General features: G+C 38.1%; 2 protein-coding genes across 2 annotated transcripts in view; one reads left to right on the top strand and one right to left on the bottom strand.

Moving 5' to 3' along the window:
* LOC139138223 (interleukin-12 receptor subunit beta-2-like) overlaps positions 1-22,338 on the top strand; it is a 121,021-nt gene extending 98,683 nt beyond the window's left edge. The window contains exons 9-11 of the mRNA XM_070706504.1: positions 20,577-20,760; positions 21,477-21,572; positions 22,005-22,338. Of these exons, the coding sequence (XP_070562605.1) occupies positions 20,577-20,760; positions 21,477-21,572; positions 22,005-22,273 (549 nt within the window). The 3' untranslated portion in view covers positions 22,274-22,338. The remainder of the gene's footprint in view (positions 1-20,576; positions 20,761-21,476; positions 21,573-22,004) is intronic.
* Positions 17,628-18,932, bottom strand: LOC139138224 (paraneoplastic antigen Ma1 homolog). The gene has a single exon (XM_070706505.1). It carries the CDS (start codon positions 18,798-18,800, stop codon positions 17,736-17,738), a length of 1,065 nt encoding a protein of 354 aa, XP_070562606.1. The 5' UTR covers positions 18,801-18,932; the 3' UTR covers positions 17,628-17,735.
* Positions 22,339-23,320: the final 982 nt, after the last annotated feature.

The raw sequence follows: 23,320 nt of genomic DNA, 5'->3' as shown, positions 1-23,320 counted from the left end.
TTTCCTCGCATAACAATGACATGATTCTGCTGTATCAGTACATGCATGCACTAATGGTTGCCCCTCTCCTATTTATGTCTATCTGTCCAGAAATATAAATAGATCCAAATTAAGATATCACTCATATACTGCAAATGAACTGCAATTCTATTAAAACACAGCGAGTTTTCCTTAAATGATTTGTTTGCTGTTTTTAATGTAAATTTGAATGCCTTGATGAGTTGCTAGTCTTGCACAGTTATTTTCATCTCCTTTTTTCATCAGTACACGGTCTCTCTATCAAGGTGATTTATGTAGTAAGATTTCAACACACCATAGCACAGGACTTACTAGTGCTAAGAATGAGTACATCGCAGTAAGGCCAAAGTAATCAAATTCTTTGTTTATCGCCCACTCAAATGTTTCGAAACATGAGCGGGAAGTCAGTACTAAAACACATACAAGAAAATTAAAACACACGTTATATTTTCTTGACTATTTCCATGTAACAACATAAGTGTCTATACAAAAATCATCAGAAACTTCCTTTCATCGTGATCATCATAAGTTATACTATAAAATGTGAAATTTTGTAAACAAAGTATTATAGGCAGGAAAGCTACTCAATAAAGTCCTATTCAAACCATTGGCAGTAGAAAAACCCTTGTATGTTTGCACACAGATGCAAAACAAAGAATTAAATTACTTTGGCATGTAATAGTTAGAATCTATTAAATATGGCGTATACCTACAGTTATGGCAGAGTAAAAAGATAAAAACATTAACAGATTGTTAGTATGAAGTACCAGTAACTGGGTTTTTTCATAGTGTCCCAGTTCACAAATTGGATGTGTCCCTGATGAAGTGTACTGGGACTGATCCTGGAGGCCAACTAGGACCGGTCCTAGAGTTAATTTTGAAGCCAACTGGGACTGGTCCTGGAAGCCAACTGGGACTGGTCCTGGAAGCCAACTGGGTCCAGTCCCAGAAGCCAACTGGGACCGGTCCTGGAAGCCAACTGGATCCAGTCCCAGAAGCCAACTGGGACCTGTCCCAGAGTGCATTTTGAGCCAACTGGGAGTCCCTGTTGGTGGTCCCAGTTAGGGGTTTGAGCTACCCTTACATACCTTCAATTTCACCTCTTTCCTTGAGACAAAGCCGCCTCTCAGAAATTAGTTCTATTTTCTATATGGGTTTTGATGTGTCAGACTCTCATTTTTACTCAGAAAGTGATGCTTGAAGTTGAATAAGAATTTTTCCAAAACAGATTGTCGTACTTCGTAACTTAATCCGTGTCAAAGATGATACACGTGGTTTACTTCAGATTTGTACTGTATTCCTACGCTTTTGCCACTACAGGACAGAGAAAGCTGCATGAAGAAACTTTGTACTCGTCAAACTTTCTCCTTGTATCAGAATTGTCCTGATTCCAAGGCCTTACAGGTCGCCAGCGAGTTTTTACTGTGATTGCCAAAGCCTTATCGAATAAAGCAAGTCTGAGACGAGTTCTTGTATACTGATCTGATGTCAATTCTGGTTTATTACGATGACAAACACGAAGTTGTACATAGACGATTGTACCGTTGAAAGTGATGTCTACACGTTTCGAAGAACCAGAAATATGCTTCGACTTTATAGATCATTAGGCCGTCAGACCTTCAGAAAATGTAAACATTATTGGTTGCATGTTAAGCATTTCAGTCAACGTCATCTATTGTTCATGAAAATCAAGAATAGGTAGCTGTTTGCCTTTATTTGTGTACACATAACTGCCTTGCGGATTGTCTTAAACATTAATAAGTAGAAAGAGGACAAGAAATTAATCAAATTGATGTATAATATTCACCCTGAGTGCCTGTATATATAACTGTTTTATCATTACATCCAGCTGTTTGTTGTATCTTTATCACTGTCCATGGGCCAAAGCACACTAAGGAACCAATGTCATCACCGCCAGTCTGTGTATGTCAGTCTGTCTGTATGTCCATTCATTCGCCAGTCTTTCTGGAGACCAAGTTTGTGGAGCTCATAACTGAATAATTTCCATATTAAATGTAGCCAGTTTTGGAATGCTTAGATGGTTACCTATAATCCAATGGAATCTTGTAGGCGTTGATAAAGAATAAGAAAAAATATCATTTTTCATATTCTGCAAGTTATATTGATAAGACAGTGATTACTTTATTATTTGGTACGAATGTTAGGAGGAACAATGTATGCAATATTTTGACGGAAAAGCATAAAATTCGTACATATGTATTTTTGAGTTTTTTACCAATTTTTGTCAAAAGTCTTGTTTTCGAGAGTCACATGTCAGATACCAGGGATCAAATTTGGATTTTAAGTTCTAAGGATCATTGGATCACCATATATCAAAATATTGATGAAATTTGTATAAGTAAATATGAGCAAATTGGAAGGCAGAAGTTTACAGTGCAGCTGACACACTGTTTAACCAATAAATTAGCATGGAACTATCTATATGTTGTGTTTAAAGAAGTTTTGGGGTACCATGTTTGGCATGTTTTATTTTTTTTAATGCCAAATATGATGTTCTTGGAATCCCTGGTCCAATTGCAAAAGATTGAGAATGGCTGCACATTTTACCTGTGTATTTGTGGTTGATACGTGTACCGGTACATGCTCAACTGCAAATTAATATTTGTTCAAATGAAGTCAGCGTTACTATAAAAGTGCAACAAAAGTGAAAACTTGGGGACAATCTCAATAAACATTGGTCAGATTGTCTTAGCAAGGCAGCTAACATACCATATTGTACAAAAATGTTGCAATTAAGTCGCTATGAGTGAATCTAAAAGACGTTATGGTATACAGATCTTGTAAACAGCCAGTCTTTCATTTTCAAGATGCAGGATAATATAAGTACATTCATAATAAGTGTCATCTGTATTATAGTCAGTAAACTTTGGTGCTTAATCTAACAAGATCAGGTTATAAGTTACCAACATCTTACAACTGTGGATGTAAATATAACAATTTTGTGTGAAAAAAGTGTTCTAACTTTGGTTTAAAAGGATTTTTTGTCATTGTCATATTGTATATTTATGGAATTGTTTGTTTGTGTAAGTCAAGTAATGGCTTCTAGACAAATCCCTGGTTTCATGCTTAGAAATTTGGATAGAATAGTTTTTAACAGATGTACATATCTGGTGCTTCAGGCGTCTTGCTATTTATGTTTGTGTTTGGAAGTTTCCCCATTTGTCTATGACACTGCAATGCGTGTTTAACTTGGTGTCAGTTTGGGACATACCATTATCATGTAGGTGTGGCAGCTTCATTAATAGTAGAAACTTCATTAACAGTAAAAGCTGAGGAATGCCCAGTATTACATCTTACCTTAGTCTTTGATTGTGCAACCATAGACCGTAGAGAGACCAAATATTGTCTACATTAATATTATGCATTGCAATATTATAAGAGACACCTTTAGTTTGGTATGGCTGATTTTATCACTAGTTATGATGTACTAGGTTACATGGTGTCGCGGAATCTCCACGATATTACTTGTGTGGACATTTCCAGTGTGGATAGTATTGTGAAATAAGTTGGCTCTGAGTAACTAAACTTGTAAATATTCATGAACTCTGTGTAACTTCTATGCGCCTGAACTTTGACTCTTTTCTAATGATATGCACAAAATTTGCATGCTCATTTAGATCATTTGCATAAGTCCAAATCTTTTCTAATTTCTTGTCTAGTTTTTTCTCTATTTTGATTGTAAATAAGATAAAGATGGTTTTGTCACAATACAAGAAAACAAACTATACAACTGGATATGAGATTGGAACTCCTGGAAGTAGAAATATTTGACTCTGCCGATTCTCAAAGATGTCAACTGCACAAAGATTTTTGTCTGTGCCAAACAAGACAGTTTACTAACTGTAATGTATAGGAGTTCTTTCTAAGTGAATTAAAGTTGTTGCTGCATTATCAACTTTCGTCACGTGATTAACTACGCTGCCCTCAACTGCTGACCTGTGATGCTGCCAAAACTTAACTGACTTCCCAACACATGGTATTGTGAAAGTGTATGTGATCAACAGTTGCAAGTCGCTAACCATTTCGTACATCAATGGACGGTGCATCAAAATTTGTTCAAATGCACTTGACTACGAATATCACAAGCTAAAACTAATCCATATCTAAAGTAGACTGACTCTCACATCTTTTATCTTAGTAATGATTGTCAATTGGTCACCTAGTTAGTCGGTTAGAAGTTTATTGCGTTTTAAGGCCACCGACCCATATGCAAGGGTTTTACAGAAGTTAGAAAATACAGAAAGATTGCCAACCACTCAGAAAACTTTACATTTCATAGAAAATATAAATATACCCATACATAGGAAAGGCACATAGCGAGCTAAACTATAAAGAATGAAAAGGGAACATTTTAGATTGATGCGGGAATTTCTTAATTCAATTGCTTTATAAATAAACTTTCAGAGGTTTACTGAAGTTGATGTTATCATGAATCTTTGAAATTTATCATAATTTGGTTCAATGTATGTATCACCTATTAAATATTCAGCTCTGAGATTGTTATAATTGTACAAATCAATGGGAAATGGTATTTATCTTCCACATCTCCACTATTGAACAATTTGCATAATCTAAGATTCGAAGCAATACCCAGATATCTTCCATCCTGTATTGCAAAAGGAAGGGTGGAACATAGGAAACGTGCCAGAGCATTGATGAATTTGCTATTGCAGTTTAGATTTAGATTCCTCTCCGTTTCTAGTAGATCCTTACAAGTAGTATGAAAATGTAATTTTGGTTTACTCCTTACATTCAATGACCATGTTTGTGTGCATTACATCTATTACTCTGGAGATAAATGATGACAAAAACATTCTCTTATCTCCTATTTCTTGTGATATCCAGACGTACCCATAACCATATGAAAATAAAATGTTGATTGTTGTAACTCACTTGTGTCAAGCTAAGGGAGCATTCAGTTATTACGGCCAGGGGTGGGCTGGCAAAATGCAGGGGGGGGGTCACTTTAAATTGACAACTTCAGAGGGGTCATGTATTTTTCATACAGTTCAGAGGGGGGGGGGGTCACTTAATTTTTATAAGTATCCGTCCAGTCAGAAATATTCTGAGAGATAAAAATGATTCGCTGCATGATTTCATTCTCTGAAGTCATTTAACTGTAAATCTGAACAAAAGACTATAATAATTACCTGTCACATGAACATCTTGCCTTGGCAACTCTGAGGCTTGTCTTATTGTGGAGCGAGCTCACTGAATGAACGATTCCTATTACTTACACATGTGAAATTACCATATTATAATTGTTTCCCACATCTGAACTATCAAATACCCTATTTGAATCAAGTACATTGGTATCAATTGTCAAACACCTATAAAAGCACAGATTAAGTGAGTTTAACATTGTAAAAAAATATTCATTGTTTTCTCATAGACTGTAATGTATAGTGAATCAACATTTCGGTGAAATTCCAAACTCAAGTTTGTTGCACACATTTGCACACATATCCATTTGTAACCACCCTAGTCTAATCAAGTACATTTATATGAATAATCAAGAGTACATAAATACACAGATGTACCTATTTTGTGTATTGGAAAAGAATTATTCATAGTTTCCTCCTAGACTGCCATGTAAAGTGAATCTACTTTTCAGTGAAATTCAAAAATCCAATTTCTGGCACACACATCCACTAACAACGACCCTAGTCTAATCAAGTACATTAAAATGAACCATCAAACATCTATAAATACACAAATTCAGCTTGTTTTGTACAGGGAAAACATTATTCAATGTATAGTGGATGAACATTTTCAGTGAAATTCGAAAATCAGATTTCTTGTACTCATAATGTGCACCTTTAACCATCGTATTCTAATCAAGTACAATTATGTTAATTATCTAACATCTGTATTTGCACAAGTATAGCAAGTTCTTCATTGGAAAAATATTATTCACAATTTTATCATAGCCTCTCATGTATAGTGGATGAACATTTTTGGTGAATGTCTAATGTCACATTTTTGAACACATACTAATTGTAACAACCCCATTCCAATTAAGTACATTCATGTCAATTTTAAGCGTCTATAAATGCATATATATTTGCTAGTTTTGTATTAAAAGTATTGCATATTTTCTCATAAACTACCATGTATAGTGATTCAACATTTTCAACAGCTGATTATCAATTAAATTGAAATATCAAAAGTTTGTACACACACGCTTGTGCAAAAAATATTGCAATCCACCTGTAATTTTTGTCCAATCCCTTTGAGGGGATAATTTCAAAATTATAGCAAGTCAGAAGGGGAAATTTGTACCATAACACCTTGCGATTTTGTAAGAGGGTCATTTGATAAAACCTGAGAATATTTTTTTTTTATTCTATCGCCCCTCCCTCCAGAGGTGTTAGTGTGTGCAGCTTTACTCAAGCAATGTGGGGGAGGGGGGGTCATGAAATTTTTGTAATCCTATTTTGACTGATGCGCAGGAAGAATTTGCAAGCCCACCCCCGGCCGTAATAACGGAATGCTCCCTAAGTTACATAACATAACATGAGATAAACACAATGGGGAAGTCTGTCAAGTGGCATCCTCCAGGAGTTTAAGGGGGAGACCCACATTCGCAGACACTTATCTTTAACCTGATTTTTCACCATTAAAATGAATCTTTAACCCGACATGTAGTATATGTTTGGGTAGCTTGACAATTGAAGATCATAAAAATTGTCAGAATATTTCAAAATCTGTTTGCGTGTGTTTGTTTTGCTCAAAAATTTGTGTTTTTGAGTTTTTTCACTTAAAAAAGTGTAAGTACGAGAGGGTGATGGCCATTGATTTTTGATACTCCTTTTTGTTTTTGCACAATTAGCCTTGAAAGTGAGAAGTGGTGGATTCTGAATAAATTGACGGCTTTTGTCCACGTTTGTCACGATATCTTTTGTTTCTGGAACATTATCGGAATTCTGAGACACGGTTTTGTAGAAACAGTCACTAACTACAACCTGTGCAAAGATGAGGCTAATCCGTCAACGTGGCGCCAAGTTACACTCTCCAGAAGTTGCGATACATTGCCAAAAACGGAACGGAGTAAATCGCAGAAGTGTGTATGCGACCCTTGGAGTCGCACAAAGTCAGCTAAAATTCCGGTTCGCTCACATTTTCCGTGGAAATTCCCAGCCCATAATGAAGTACAGGACTTTTTACACAATTGTCTGAATTTGTGGTATGAATGAAATGATACATGACGTGAAAATTGGAAGAAAACGAACACTGAAACGGCCAGTTCGCGGCGTAAGCATTAGGCTTTATTTACACAACTGTCATTCCGAGCTAAATCTGGGGATAATCTTCTTGCTAAATACAAACTAGCGTATTAACTGTGCACTGTAGTGTACCAGTTAAAATTTGATTATCAGACAAGCGAAGAAATGGCTGGCTGCGTATATTCTTCGTAAAAATTATGTGATTTTGCATGCCAAGTCCGATGACATTGTGTTTTTCTCTCTTTTAGTTGCGCAATCGTCACCGCATTTTCAGCTTCCTGCCCGGAGAGAGACACGTGACAATGAATTTACAATGTGGTACATACCGACAAAGACGAAGTTCATTCAGACGCCGTGTTGCGTACGTTAGCTTTTACGTTCCGTACTACATGTTGAAGTACGACCACAGTCCACCTTGAACATAGCAAGGAGCTAAAAACGGATAGCTCAGGGCCTGAAAATTTCCCTTTTTTCCCACTGGTCCCAGGACCAGTGACCTGTTTTTTTTCACTGGTCCCATGATAAAATCCACTGGTCCTCAAAAATTTGCATAACAATACGAGAATGATTCATTTCTCGTACTCATGTTATATTTGCATTTCTATCAGATTTGCTTGGGATTTACATACAGCAAAAACTGTCAATCTTTGTTAAATAATCGCAATCATACCAATCCATAATCCAATAACACTAGGTCAAAATTTGTAAGACAATAGTTGTAAACATAGACACAAAACAGCACAGAACAGACAGTAAATAGACGGTACAAATAAAGTCAAAGTAATATAGACACTCTGCATAAACATTTACTTGGTAGACTTCTCAAGTTCTGGTACACACACTTAACATTTTATTTTTACTATAGCTATAAAGTTCATTTTATAATTGCCCAGCGATTGATTCTTTTCCATTTAAAATGCTAAAAAAAGGTTGAAAACACCAAATATCTGAGAAGAACTTTTTCCTTTGATATCAATAGCAAATTGCCATAAAGCTGTTTTGACAAGCTAGGCGGTTCTTGTTAAGGTCAGCTACAATCGAACTAGGGGGTCTTGACTATATAAGGAAGTCAGCATGGTGACCTCCTAAACTCTGAAGCTTGCTTGCTTGCTACGGACGATCGGAAACTTATAATGAGACTCCTTCCAGAGAAATTTACTGCAAAATACTACTTTGATAGACAGAGATATAATATTTTCACACAATTTTGGGGTTGCCGATATTTTTAGGTGAGACTACGGTCTGGTTTTTGCCACGTTACATTTTACATGTAAGATGAGTTCATGGCCCAGTGCAGTGGCTAGTGCATAGTGGACGCACATCGCCTTGCTCATATCATGAATCGCTACAGAGTAACTGATTTCGTAGCTAGAAGACGTAGTCTCACAATGGACTCTTGGTGTCAGTGAAATTCTAGGCCTGATTTTAGTGCGTCCCAGTTACTCCCGTATTTTGGGGGACGTACCGGTAGTTTCCAATTTTGCGTCAAAAGACACAAGAACACAATCTTGGAAAAACACTGGAAACTCCCTTGCGAAGTAAATTGACTCCCGTTTCTACTGGTCCGCGGACTTTTAAGGGGTAATTTTATACTGGTCCGGGATAAAAAATCACTGGTCCGGGACCTCGGACCAGCGTAATTTTCTGGCCCTGTAGCTACATGAACGCGGTTTCCGACCTCAGAAGCACCAGTGCCAGGCTAACTTTGTGTTGTGCCATGTTAGAACCCATGGTTAGGCTAAACTAAATATAACACCTGACAATATCTGGTATCTAAAACGATTTCCTAATAGCAAGATAAAAAGTTGGCGAAAAACTGAAATAAATCGATACTGACACGAAACTTGAACAATTCTAAAAGCGACTTGTTTCGGCTTCGCGAGTACCATGGAGGCGAGTACCTAAAAACAGATGTGAATCTGTGACCACGCTGATATTAAAGGTATACTGTCACCTGTTCCAATTTTGCCACAGTTACCATGGAAAGAGGAAATCTAACCAATCACGGATTTTAAGCGGGTGGCCGCTTTTTAAAACAAGCGCCCTCACAAGGGTATTTTGAATACCAAGGAACGCCCCTTTGACCATATATGGGCTTATTTAGATTATAGGTGACCGTATACCTTTAAATTGAATGCGTCATTCTAAAATCGCGACGGTCGAATTTTGTACAAGTAATGAAATGCGTGAAACTTCAGTCAAAAAGTTGAATAACGCGTTGGCTGATATGTGGAAACGAGCATTCGTCGTTCTCCGGTGGCATAATAATGACGATAGACAGACCAGCAGCATGCTGTTTTTCAGCGTGATTGAGTTAATCCACAGGAGAAAGTAGTTGCTGATTCGAACAAAGCACATTCATGGTTGTTTAATTTTTTTCAAGTTCATGGAAATTATTCTATCATTTTCAATTTTGGTTTCTTTAAATTTACCGCAGAAGTTTATAATTACCTAATAACAATTCAATCGCAATGATTTTAAAGCTATACCGACATGAATTTGTGCTGTGAAATATCGCATACTTTTCAATCGAGATTGATTTCGACCCTGGACTTCGAGTCACTTCATGAGCAGTCCGCCAAATAAAAGTTCAGTTGATCGACACAAATTATGTCTGCTATATGATTAGCTCCGGTACAGATTGAAAACAAATCACGGCATCATTTTAATGTAATATAGCATAACTGTACGTGCGTTATCCACATCACATTCCCTCTGTGCCCGTATAGAATTTACAGAACAATAGGCTTAGGTTTCCAAACCGGGCAGAGCAGCCACCGGTGCGATTTTCTCGTTATAAAATTTCGAACTATTGTCATATTTCTAATTTCTACTGAGAGGAATGTTGCTCGCCCAACTGTCGAAACAAAAAGACGTCGCAACCATTTTCACCAAAAATATAGAAAACTTGTGGTGACGTACAGGAACGTAATCTTCATGCATGCTTTACGTGTAAACCGTAACGTAAGCAGGGCCGGTAACAGTTTTGGTTGCCGGATTTCACTGGGCATTTGCAGACGTAAAAAAATCATCTGACATTTTTATCATCAGTCGCAATTAGTTCGGAGCGGGATCAATTTTGAATGTCGGACTTCATTAGGTGCAGACAAACATGTAAACTGTTATCAGAAAAAGACGTAATTTTTGGATTTTTGGAGTTGCCTAGTTTGATTGGGGCGGGGTCAGTTTTGAATGTCAGACTATACTTTGCATTGAGTCCACGTCATTTGTTAGCGGACACAAATGTACGTTTTGGTTTTCGGCGGTGATTAACTTTGAGTGCTGGACTTTATTTGGCAAACATGTAAAGACAAAGACCTACTACTAGTATTTGGATTTTTGGCCGTTATTTGTTTTATACGGGAACAGTTTTATTAAATACGTGTAATAGGAAAGCGAGGTAAAAATATCATAAACTACAACGAGCAGCCTCTCAGTTGTGCGCAAGATGTATCACAAGTTTTTATTCGAAGCTAAGTTTAGTCATAGACCCTTTAGAAAAACGGGACAGGCAACTTGTTGAATGAGTAAGCGTCTGCGTTACATGCAGTCCTCCCTTGCGACCATTTCCAGTTTACACCTTTTCAACGCATCGGAAACTGGAGTTTTAAGCCTGACTGTAACTCTGACAATTTTAACTGTTCTCTCATTCCCGGCCATATGCTTGATAATTTCGCTTTTGTGGACCATGCTTTTGTAATCGACGGCTACCTTCAGCATGTTCAGTAGCCGCGACATACTTCCTGCCGGCAGCTGGGAAGAAGACTGACGCATGGGCACTCCTCCGGATGGAATTAACCTAATCTACTTACGCTCTTGAGATAGCCTTGACTAATCTGGAAACCGTTAAGACATAAGAAAAACACGGCACGCGAACTGGCCTACAATGTTAATTTTTGTTAAAATCTAACTCATTTCCGAGTATGTTATGGTTTCAAACTTATCATCCACTCAAAGGCCATAGTAGACAGATTCAAAATTTACCATAAAACAAAAAATGACCAAAATCACTCAAGGAAGGTGGGTCTACCCCTCAAACCAGTAACTCATGCAACGTTGCAAAGTGTAGATACAAATACAGAGATACGACCACATTCTCCTGCGACTGCTTCATTTCCATCATTACTGGACACTGCAAGCAGTCAACAACACCATTTTCTTTGTACTTTTTCAATCATGTCATAGTACTGAAAACCCCATATCTCTGCACTGTAACATAAAATAGGCATGATCATGGAACCGAACATTTTAAAATGGCTGCTATGAAATATTATAGACTCTGTCCGTTATGTCGCCAATTCTGTTAAACCTGGCTATAGTTGCATACAAGAAACAGAGCAAAACAATTTCTTTCAAAGGGCTTCTGAATCATAGACACATCATTGGCATAGACAGTCTGGGCTACAGTCTAAGGAGCAATACATGACACACACCAGGAGAACTTAATGTAACAAAATAATTTAATGAACAAAAAAATAAATTTCAACTAAATGCTCAATCTCCTAAATACTCTGTCAACAGACTTTAAAGTATCTCATCACTAGAGGGCTGAGAACCCAACCCTCATCAATATGTTGCAACAGATACAATCTCCAAAATACACGTGTAAATTTAATACACCCGGGTAATGATTACTCTCTGATGTTGAAAATTATAAACACAGAAATATGATATCAAATACTCATCAATTGGTACTAAAGGGAGACACTGATTACAGTAAACAGGGTATAGGGTGTAAATTACAAAGCGCTCAAACTTTACAGAAATTCTCTACAGTCCTGGCAGTAGCCACGAGAAATTCCTTCCAGTTCTGATAACCGCAACTGATCGTTGTTCAGTCCCAGCGACATTCCCTTGACGTTCCTGTACCACGAGGCAATGACGTCACTCATGGAAAATTCCAGATTACACGTGGATGCAGATCTGCACTAACAATGGTCAATTTCTTTCTATCAACCCTACAGATCACTACTTTCACAACAGACTTGTTTCACAGTCCTCCTGCAATCGTTGGGTCTCTCCTCTCAATTTGCAAAAGTGCACACTCATTGTGCTCTTTTCCAGCGAACTATTCTCACACAGAAAGTTCTGGATCTAACATACCGTACTTGACGTATAACAGAGTGTCGCCATCCAGACAGTTTTCTCAAAGTTCTCAACATTTTGAAGACGACGGGAAATGTTCAGTTCTTACCTGATTCTCTGAAAATTATCGCCAGCAAAGGCCTTAACACTTCAACTGTCCATGCAAGAAAGGTAGAATCTCTGGTCCATCGATTTAAAAAGACTTTGGTATCACTTTCGATGTGTGCGCACTTTGGTCTTGACCATGTCCTTCGCCATTGAAACCCAACTCTCCCACACACAAAGAAAATTACCCTTAGCTTACTGATAATTAACAGCGTGGCATAAGGCACAAACTCTCTCTTATCATGACTAAAGAACCACTCAATAAAACCTGTTACTGTGGCCCACTAATCCAAGCACTCTGCAAGGAAAATATTTGAAAGCACATACTATAATATTAATATGCAGTAGTGACGGCATCATGTCAATTTTGTCTCGTGTATCAGCTTTATACACGGAATATCCATGACAGTTTCATGAGGGTGCCAAACTGACATATTCCAATTAACTAAATTTTGAAACGGCCACACTTACAATGAATAAGACCCAGTAACATTAATGGAGAGCTCAAATTACACTTACCTACAAGTCATCGTTGATGACACAGTCCCCGCTTGTCCATTTTGTCATAATCTTTGGTGTCTAGGTAGCTGTGGTCTCGGTCACTGGGGAATGACAATGATGCAACAGATGCATCAGGCCTATGACTTGCATAATAAAGTAATCTGAGGAACGTTCAATAAAATTGACCCATCTCTGCTGGTGATGACCACTGAAGGAACTTTTGATTACATCGCACATAATGATGCCCTCACTGCCTCTAGTGTCATGATGGCACATACCGGGTACTATACACATGGTTTGGTGGAATTTTCGAAATGCTATGGGATCGGGTATGTTGTTTTAATCAGCCATCAGCCATTTCGAATCATATAATGAAACAAATTAATGTGCACAAGCAGGGTTTTACAGTGATTTTATTTTCTGGGAGTCCCTGGGATGCAAGATGTTTGAACAAGGGGGTCCCATCTACAAATCTGGGAGTCCTCAGATATAAGGGAGGGTGGGTATCAAAAGACAATTTTGTAACTGCCTTAATTCCCTTAAAACAATGTACTTGCATTTGGGTTACGGCCTTTCAACTTAGCGCCCAGTCAATTCAAATGACCAGTCTTGACAGCGGCGCCGTCAGTGCCAAGTCCGTATACTTTATGGATATTTTCATCGCAGATTCCCTTTCTAATCAAATAGTCAATCAGTGCAGTTTCAACTCCAGCAGCGGTACAGTCCGTGAAATGTTCATTACCTAGAAACGAAACCATCGCTTCACCATTTTCTATGTACCTTACGTGGATGGCGAACTGTGAATTGTGATATCGCATGTCTCGTCCAACATTATACCAATGTAGTCACTCGCACTGATGCTATCCATTAGCCCTGCGTACGATGCACAGCATCGTACGCAGGGCTAGCTATCCATCAGAGACTTGGAAATTACGCGTTAGATGCACTCCTCAAATTCCATGACTATTTGAGGTCGTTTATAGTAGTCAATATTCAAACCATTCAGGTTTTGGGCATGCATTAAATCTGTACACACGTCGTTTGGGAGATCGCGTTTTGCTATGAGGTAAACGGTACGCAACTGGGCGACATACGACTTCATACTATCGCTCTGACCTCGGGACTTCAAGTCATCTGCGGCTTTACAAGCAGAGGCAAAGTTAGACTTAAATGACAGAATCTGGATGCTCTGAACACGATTTCTTGAATATTGGTGCCGAGGAAGGGTAGAGTTCTGAAAATTAGAACATCCATCCGTAAAAGGGTTCTTTGAATTAGCTTTCATACATACGTCGCACGTCATTACATTTCCATCTTCGAAATAACGCAATCATTTAAACTTGTCTAGCCAACTTTTTTGGAATGTACGGCCCTTCTTTGGCAAATTCGGTAGGGTTCCATCAGTTTTATCCGAATCGCCTGGCGTCGCTGCTTTCTCCGATACCATATCTGAATTATGAAGCCGGCCTCTGCTGGTACCAGCACTACCGCCTAAGAATTTTCTGAGATCGGACTGATGTGGTTGTTTTGCAACCGCAATGATTAAAACATGCCTGATTCTTTGTTATGGACAATTGTCCAATCAAAGGGCGGTTTTCACAGCGAAAGCAGTCCCAATATCAGAACGCGTGCATGATACATGTGATAGGCATTGACCGTTGGTGATGTATGTTACAAGGTATCCGATTGGTAATTTGAAACAGCAGCCGAAATCTATCATGCGTCATAGTACCGCGATTTTACATATAAGGAAGTTGCATTTTGAACAGACCAATGGTCTTTGCAAATGTTTGGACATTCCATTTCATGGAGGGACGGCCAGTGACTGTACGGATGTGCATGTGTGCGTTTATTTTCTGCGTCCAATGGGACGCAACATTTATTTTTTTAGCGTACGGGTCGAGGTTTTATGCGTCAGAGACGCAATATCTTGCGTCATGTAAAACCCTGGCACAAGAGTGCAGCCATATTATTTTATCTTCGTATCATGTTTGAACAAAATCAGTCCATCGAGGGACAGTGACCTATGTTTATGTTTCAAAGACATAAAAAAATCACACCAAAATTGAAATCAAATGGCTGTCTATTGACCATATGGAGCATAGCACAAAATTAGTAGACAAGCATATGTATGCCACAGTAGTTTATCTTTGTACCAAGTCTCAACAACATTGGTTAAGGAATATTTGCATATGATTAAGCCTCAAAGACATGAAAAAATCCAAAAATGACCATCGGGCAGCGATATTGGAAAAAAATGACAATCTGGCAGTCATATTGGAACATGTCACGAAGTAAATTGACATGTATGCCATAGTGCTTGATCTTTGTGCCAAGTTTGGACAAAATGGGTGTAATGATCGACCTTTAAATTACGCTTCAAAGACATGCAAAATTCCAACAAAATGGCAGTTTTGCAGCCATATTGGATCCTATTGCAAGGGTAATTGATACATGCATATGCATGCCATAGTATGTGCTTTGCCTTTGTGCCAAGTTTGAACAAAATCGGTTCAAGAATGTTTGAGTTATGGTTCAAAGACATGAAAAAATCGCAAAAAAATGGCCGCCTGTCAGCCATATTGGATCATTTCACAAAATAAATTGGTGTTCATATGAAGGGCATACTGTTTTGCTTTTGTGCCAAATTTGAACAGAATTGGTTCAAGGATGTCTGAGTTATGGTCCAAAGACATGAAAAATCACAACAAAATGGCCACCTCACGCCCATATTAGATTGTATCGCAATATAATTTGACATGCATCTGTAGGTCATAGTGCTATGCCTTTGTGCCAAGTTTGAACAGAATCAGTTCAAGGATGTTTGAGTTATGTTTCAAAGACACAAGAAATCGCAAACAAAATGGCCGCCTTGTGGCCATATTGGATCGTATTGCAAACTAATTTGACAAGCACATGTATGCCTTTGTGTCAAGTTTGAACAGAATCTGTTCAAGGATGTCTGAGTTATGGTCCAAAGACATGAAAAATTGCAACAAAATGGCCGCCTCGCGCCTATATTGGATCATATCGCAAAATTATTTGACATGGATATGAAAGCCATAGTGTTATGCCTTTGTGCCAAGTTTGAACAGAATCTGCTCAAGGATGTCTGAGTTATGGTCCAAAGACATGAAAAATCGCAACAAAATGGCCGCCTCGCGGTAAAATTTGATCGTATCACAAAATAAATCAAAGCGCATCTGTAGGTCATAGTGCTATGCCTTTGTGCCAAGTTTGAACGAAATTGGTTCAGCAGTGTCTGAGAAACTGTTGATGACGGACGGACGGACGGATGGACGCACAGACGGGACCCAATCTATAAGTCCCGCCGGACTTCGTCCGCGGGGACTAAAAAGCACCAGTAGTGACAAGCAAAGCTTTAATGTATCCAAATTATGTGTGTAACCCAGGTAGTTAAACTGTCAGTCAACTAAACCTGGACCCAAGTTCATATTATCCAATTAACAACAAAGGAAAGAATGATTATCGTACAATTTGAGTTGCAGTTGATGTTGAGGTTTATTTTACTACACGCTAATGGTGATAAAAAGTCTACAATGATTAGCCGGCAATACTGTTTAAACATTCAGAAACTCTAGACACGCCCCTATCCAAGTTCATATCAATTACAGTGTTCACTCAATAGACACTCTCCAGAATTGTTCAAGGTTCAGAGTCCACGTCGATCCTGTTGCTATGGTTACAAATTCCGTGTTGTAACCTCTTCCAGTTCGGGTGGGAAACTGATTCACACAAAAGGTCCTCCAGACAGTTCTCCTTTGGGGTTAACTCATTAGCAGTCCAAACGCTTCAGTCAATGGGTTGGTATGTCGGGAAACTAGAAGTTCATCAAGCCATGCAAAAAGAGAAGAGCACTTACAAGTTACATAAGCTCTTTGAGTCAGTAGATCGTGATATCAACAGGATCTTTATCCATGGCATGGCAATGCCATTCTAGTCACTATGTCCAGTTGAACAAGTTCATTTTCTGTGGAACTATTGGTATTCAAAAATCAAAACAAAAAGTACAAAACTACTAAACAAATCAATCTATTGCTGTGGAAGCTTGAGATTCAGAATGGCTCACAGTCCAATCGGGAAAGCACATGGCCTCTCCAATTTGCCTCACAATGGGTGTGGTCTCAAACTTCAAAAAATACACCATGAAAACACGTAACAAATTCAGTATTGTAACAAATGTGAAAACCTACCTAGAAGTTCATAAGCCATGCAGAAAGACCAACCACGTCGTCTTGGTTACTGGCAAGAAGAACTAATTCCCTTAGACCGAGTCTCTGCCCGCACAACCACACCACTCCACGCAGTATCTGTCTGCTCGCAGTGCATTGTGGGAGATAACGGCAATCAAGGAATTCCATCTGATTACTTAACTGTCAGATGGGATGGAAGATCAAATCATGTGACTTACTTCGTAACCTGGGTTACACATTCCCCTCAGAAGCTTACACACTCCGGGTGTAAGTGAACTCCTTTGACAGATAATCACAACTCAATAATGCAAATTCCAAAGCAGAAACCAGAAAGGAAGGTCACTTGACCTACGGAACACCAAGTGAAACAAACGAAAAGCCATACAACTCTCACAAATGGAGGTGTTGATGTTTACATGCCATGAAAACGTGCAACAAAGTTCCTATTCTCCTCAGGAATCACATGTCATGTGTAATCCTCCATTGCACTTTTTCTCTTCATCCCAATACTCCCTCCATCTACACTATATAAAACTAACAATTAAACAAGGCATTGACACAATGATTACTTTACCACTGGTGCCGATGTTGCGGTTGCTTCAACACTATCACAGATAGCGGTGTAATTTGTACTGGCACTCGGCGTTTTCCCCTTTCGGGCTCTGTTCTTAGCTTTCTCTTCTTGACGTGCTTCCTCCTTCCTTACCATCTGCATTAACTCGATGTAACCTGCCGGTTGGTTGAGCTTCGTGTCGAGTTGCAACAATGACAAGTGGCTTTCATTGTACAACACTCCATCGGTGAACTGTTTCAGGCGAAGGTAATCAGCCTCATACTCTTTGACACTGCCTTGTCGTATTGCTCGTTGCAACAGAGTCTGTAATTCCTGCAAGTACTGAGAATGTGACCATTCTTCTTTCTGATAACACGACTGAAATGCCTTCAAAGACTCGGCAGGGGTAAGTCTTGTGCCATACGAACCCTCAAGGGCATCAAGGTAATCACGTACTGTCAAATTGGGTGCTGGGGTCAATGACCTAATAGTGTTCATAGCAGGTCCGGCTAAGCTTTCAGCGATACGTTTCTTCTTTTCTGCATCTGATACATTCCACTCTTTGATAATTTGTTCTGCTTGCTCTGCCCAACTTTCGTTGTCGTCTTCATTTACTGGTACTGGCAGCCTACCGGAGAAAACTCTCAGTTTACGATACCACCCAGACTCATTAGTCCTTGGTTGCAGGTTAGTCACAAGTTTCTCCATCATATCCATCCAAGCAGCATCAGGACCAGCGTGGCGTTGTGGTGGTGATCTGCTTGGGGGTCTTTCTCTCGGCTGGTAAGGCGTACTATTCCTGGGAGGGGTAGGCAATGAAACATATTCTGCTGGTTCTCTGTCCTGTACATCATCGTAGCCGTCAAATCCAGCCAATTGTGCTGGGGTCAACGGTGGTGGAGACTTGATTGCCGTCCGCCAATCACCCAAATCCTCCTTTATAGGTTCCGGTCCCTCCCTCATCCAGCGGTAAGGTGCTCCATCGCTGCTGGCCATATGCAGGGAAGCCTCCTCTCTGACTTTGACCGAATGGGGGAACCTTAGCGTTTTAAAAACCGAGGCAACAGGAGTGAACATCCCAACACTAGTGTCGGCTCCACTCTTTTCATATGCCAAGAATCAGCCCATTCCCTCTTTGTGGCTGAGTGGCAAATCACACCTATCCCCCCTTCACATCTTAATATTTCTGTCTTTATATTCTCTGGTAATAAACTGCAATAAATCACTCACATCATTAATAGTTCCATGGGAAACCCAGAAAACTAATCCATGTCTGAGATCAATACCGTTCTTATCATATACTTCAACTGCTTTTCTCTCAAGCTCAGCTCATCCATTTTTCGTCAACAACAAACAAAACAAACAATGCAATGCAATACTGATATCAACGGGGTTGGTCTTTTGTAATCTATATTCTTAACTGTTAAAACACTACTGCAACATTAACTGTACGATAAATAACTCATTCAATCCAATATCACAACCACAATCCCGGACGAGCCCCCAATTTTGTAACCGGGTAATTAAACTGACCTTGAATGTAGCCAGATAATTAAACCCGACCAAGGTTCATATCACACAAAAAACAAACCAGGAAAGAATGATTATCGTACAATTAGTGTTGCAGTTTATATTAAGGGTTTATTTCACTACAGCTAAAATCTCTACTACTAATGATAATAATAATAAAAGAATAAAAACACTGGTCTACAATGCATAAAACTAATAGCAGTATTACTGGAAAATAATTTCCAGGCGCAAAATCTAAAGTTCATCCACCATAATAAAGTTCCAGATAATTCTAAAATGGCTGTTGTCTTGGGTTCATTCACTTAGCTATTGTTCATATGGCTGTAAAATGGCCTCTCCGTAAGTTGTAGGTCAATGTCCGTCCTGTTGCTATGACAATGACAGTCTATCCAATAGGAAACTACGTTACACACACTGAGTCCTTCCAGACGATTCTCCCTGGGGATTTGTCCAACCCTGGTAGCAATACTCGAGTTGATGATTGACTCGAACAATTCCAGGCACTCCTTGCTGGCTCCTCAATCAGGCCACACACTAGGACACACACAGTCTACCAGTAATTCATTAACTGGATCTCCTCTGTAAACACAGTCATGTAAAAGACCAATGGCAGTTATGTAAGCGTTTCCTTCTGTTTACACTATCTCATTCAGGATGAGACTAAGTCAACATGATAGCAAATACACTGTACAAAAATCCCATGAAACAAAGAACTAAGAATCACAGAAAATTTCCTTCAAAATCACAAACCCAAATTTCAACATGTTAAATAAAACTTCACTACTATCATAAAGTACTACTAAATTCAAACTAACTACAGAATAACAACTTAGAAACTTTTCCACGGTAATTGGGAAACACATGGTCCTTCCACGTTTTCAACTTGAGAGGTGTGTCTCACACTCTGAGACTTTTAAAAGTTCATTGTTTTCAATACCAAAGCGTTCAAATACACATACCTGTAAACACAGTCATGTAAAAGACCAACCACGTTGTCTTGGAATTTTTTCTTGGCAGTAAAACGGATAATAATTCCTAAACGTACATCCACACCAAGTACTGTCTTCAAGCAGTGAAAATCAGTAGAGCATTGCAATGCATTGTGGGCGAAGACGCTATCAATGAAATTCCACACATGTGTCATCACACTCAAACAACACGCAGTAGACCTGATCACATGACTCACAATCGTAACCGGGGTTACATGTGTATATTAGACAAGACAATTATCTTCACTATTATGGTTAGCTCATGTTCTTGCCCTAAGTTAAATTTTGATAACTGTAACTTAATTTCACTTTGTTTTTCCTACATGTGTAATAGCCACTCTCTAAAAATGAAGCTAATGGTATCATACTGGGATATAAGATCCATATAAGACAAATTAATTCACCACATCAGGAAACTGACCTCAACACAACAGAGGAATCAACAACATTTGTTGAAACCCCACTGGAAACTTACAATGACTATGTACCAAATAATCAAACTAGCTATACTGTTAAAGGTGAGTGAATTCAAAAGTTTGAACTTATGAGCTTACTTTTGAGATTGCTCCTGCATTGGTCACTCACATTATTGAGAGTAAACTGAGATGTGTAGACTGTTATTGAGTTTTTATAAATGTATCAATGACATAAATACAATGACTAAAATTGAGTGCAATTCGCCAGAGGAAAAAAGTATGTCTTATTTTGCCTCTGATTTCTTATGTGTATATTAGACAAGACAATTATCTTCACTATTATCATTTCATGTAATAGTACTGGAAACAAAATTTTAAGCTGAATTCTGTCATTACTGGTTTAACATGATGTGCATGTTATAACAATGCATAACCTATATACTAAAAACAGTATAAGCACCAAAGAAGAAATTTTGTTCTGACTGATAGACTGAATCTGTAGGATATTTTCAAAACACCTGACATCACTTCTTGGTCTTCTGACCAGAGGTATATATATATATATATATATATATATATATATATATATATATATATATATATATATATATATATATATATATATATATATATATATATATATATATCTTTCTTTCATGAATATGACTTTGTTTGTGTACCGTCTATTTACTGTCTGTTCTGTGTTGTTTTGTGTCTATGTTTGCAACTATTGTCTTACGAATTCTGACCTACTGTCATTGGATTATGGATTGGTATGATTGCGATTATCTTAACTGAACGTTGTATCCTTATCATAGGTCTACGAGCTGATCAAAGGTACAGTCTTGACATTGTGGCCTATAACAGCATTGCTGAGTCTCATCCAGCCTATGTGAAAATTCCAGATGTTCCAGGTAAAGAATCACCATAGTTGAAGTGCCTAATTTTTATTAAATCTCAATTAATTCTTGTTCTAACGCCCATTTGATCTCAGTCGTCAATTTTGTTTAAATATGGATAGTTTAACACTATATACCCTTTCTAAGTCTTCTGTACCCAATTTGACTTTAAAGCACTCAAGTCACTGGCTTAACAGTGTCTTCGGTTATGTTGCAGTGCAACTATACCAAGTACATTTGTCTGATATGTTAGTGTAAACAATTATTTCTGTGCAAAGGCACTGGCAAACTTTGACAGGTGCGATTACTTGTTGCTTTGTTCTGAGAAATCCTTTGTGGTTCCTAAAGACCTCTGAAATGTTATTCTTATTTCTTACATATAAACTAATATTTCTAATATATATATTTATTATGAATTATTTAAACAGTTTCTTTGTCTCTATGTAGGAAAAAACAACAAACTTCACTTAGCAATCTCCATCACAGTTGACGCAGCAGTAGCAATACCCATCACAATTGGAGCAGCTATATTGTTAATATTTTGTGGTTCAATGGGTCGACCCCTCTACAGGAAACTCAGGGGAACTGGTTTCTGTGATACTGTAGCAAGAGTCCGGCTTCCTAGTGATTCTGAAGCAAGTATTATTGGTATTCTCTTCCTATGTGAAAATAAAAAGACATCTTTACGTATAATATTCCAAATTATGAAGTTTTAGATAAGATTATTACATCTGATTTAAAATTTATGTTAAAGTCTTTTAGATAGTTATCAACAAGTTAATTTTATATACTGACAAGTGTAACAAACCATGTACAGCATGAATTTAATTTTTTTTTGGTTACAATTTATATCCGAAAATGGTTAATTGAAAATCAATGCCAAACACACAAAGGTATAGTTCTTTTAATAAATGGAAAATATACAGAGTTACAGGTTTAACATTACAGATATGGTATTGTTCATTTAGGAGGAATAGTCAAAGTTATTAATAGCATTGAATTTCACACATATTGTTAAGCAGATAACATTTTGGGCAAGACTCAAGAAGACTGGGCCGTCAGTGAACAGAATGCTAGGGGTTAATTTGCCACAAAATGCATTAGGAGTACCCCTGAATGCTACATTGTTAGCTCACATTTGGTTATACCAATGTGAGTTTATCGTATAAGCTGAAGTCGATGGCGTCTGTATGTATGTGTGTATGTATGTATGTATGTATGTATGTATGTATGTATGTATGTATGTGTACATACAGTATGTCCGTCACAGGGCTCGAAATTCGTTTTTTTTCTTGGTAGCCCACATGGGCTACTAGTATCAAAATTTGGTAGCCCCAGGGGAAAGACTGGTAGCCCAAATGTGTACATTGCTAATTAATAACATGTTTTAGTGTGGACATATCAGTGCTTGAATAAAATATTACCAATAAATATTATTTATGTAATGAGTATTGACTCTTCACTCTTTTACATGTTTTTGTTTATTGCAAAACGAAGATTGTTAGAACAAAGTCTGTCATTCAGATAGCATGTGTCACACTATGGGAGGTAGAAAAAATTACTCCAGAAAGATTTTACACAATATGAATTTGGCCCAGTTTATCCATTGTCATATCAGAAATTGCAGAAGTAACAAAGTTTGATGAATGCAGAGTTTGAAAGTTTTAGAACATCTGGTTCAATACAACAATAAAGCTCAACGAGTCAAAGGTAGCTGCATGTAGTCCGGTTCCCTGCCCCATTTCTGCCGATGGCTGTGCTGT

This window comes from Ptychodera flava, chromosome 8 (genome assembly GCF_041260155.1).
Source record: "Ptychodera flava strain L36383 chromosome 8, AS_Pfla_20210202, whole genome shotgun sequence".
Taxonomy (NCBI): Eukaryota; Metazoa; Hemichordata; class Enteropneusta; family Ptychoderidae; genus Ptychodera; species Ptychodera flava.
This window is presented reverse-complemented; position numbering and strand designations above follow the sequence as displayed.

Bases quoted from the DNA above. Each gene is read 5' to 3' on its own strand.
- LOC139138224 (XM_070706505.1), bottom strand. From the start codon at position 18,800: ATGTTCACTCCTGTTGCCTCGGTTTTTAAAACGCTAAGGTTCCCCCAT.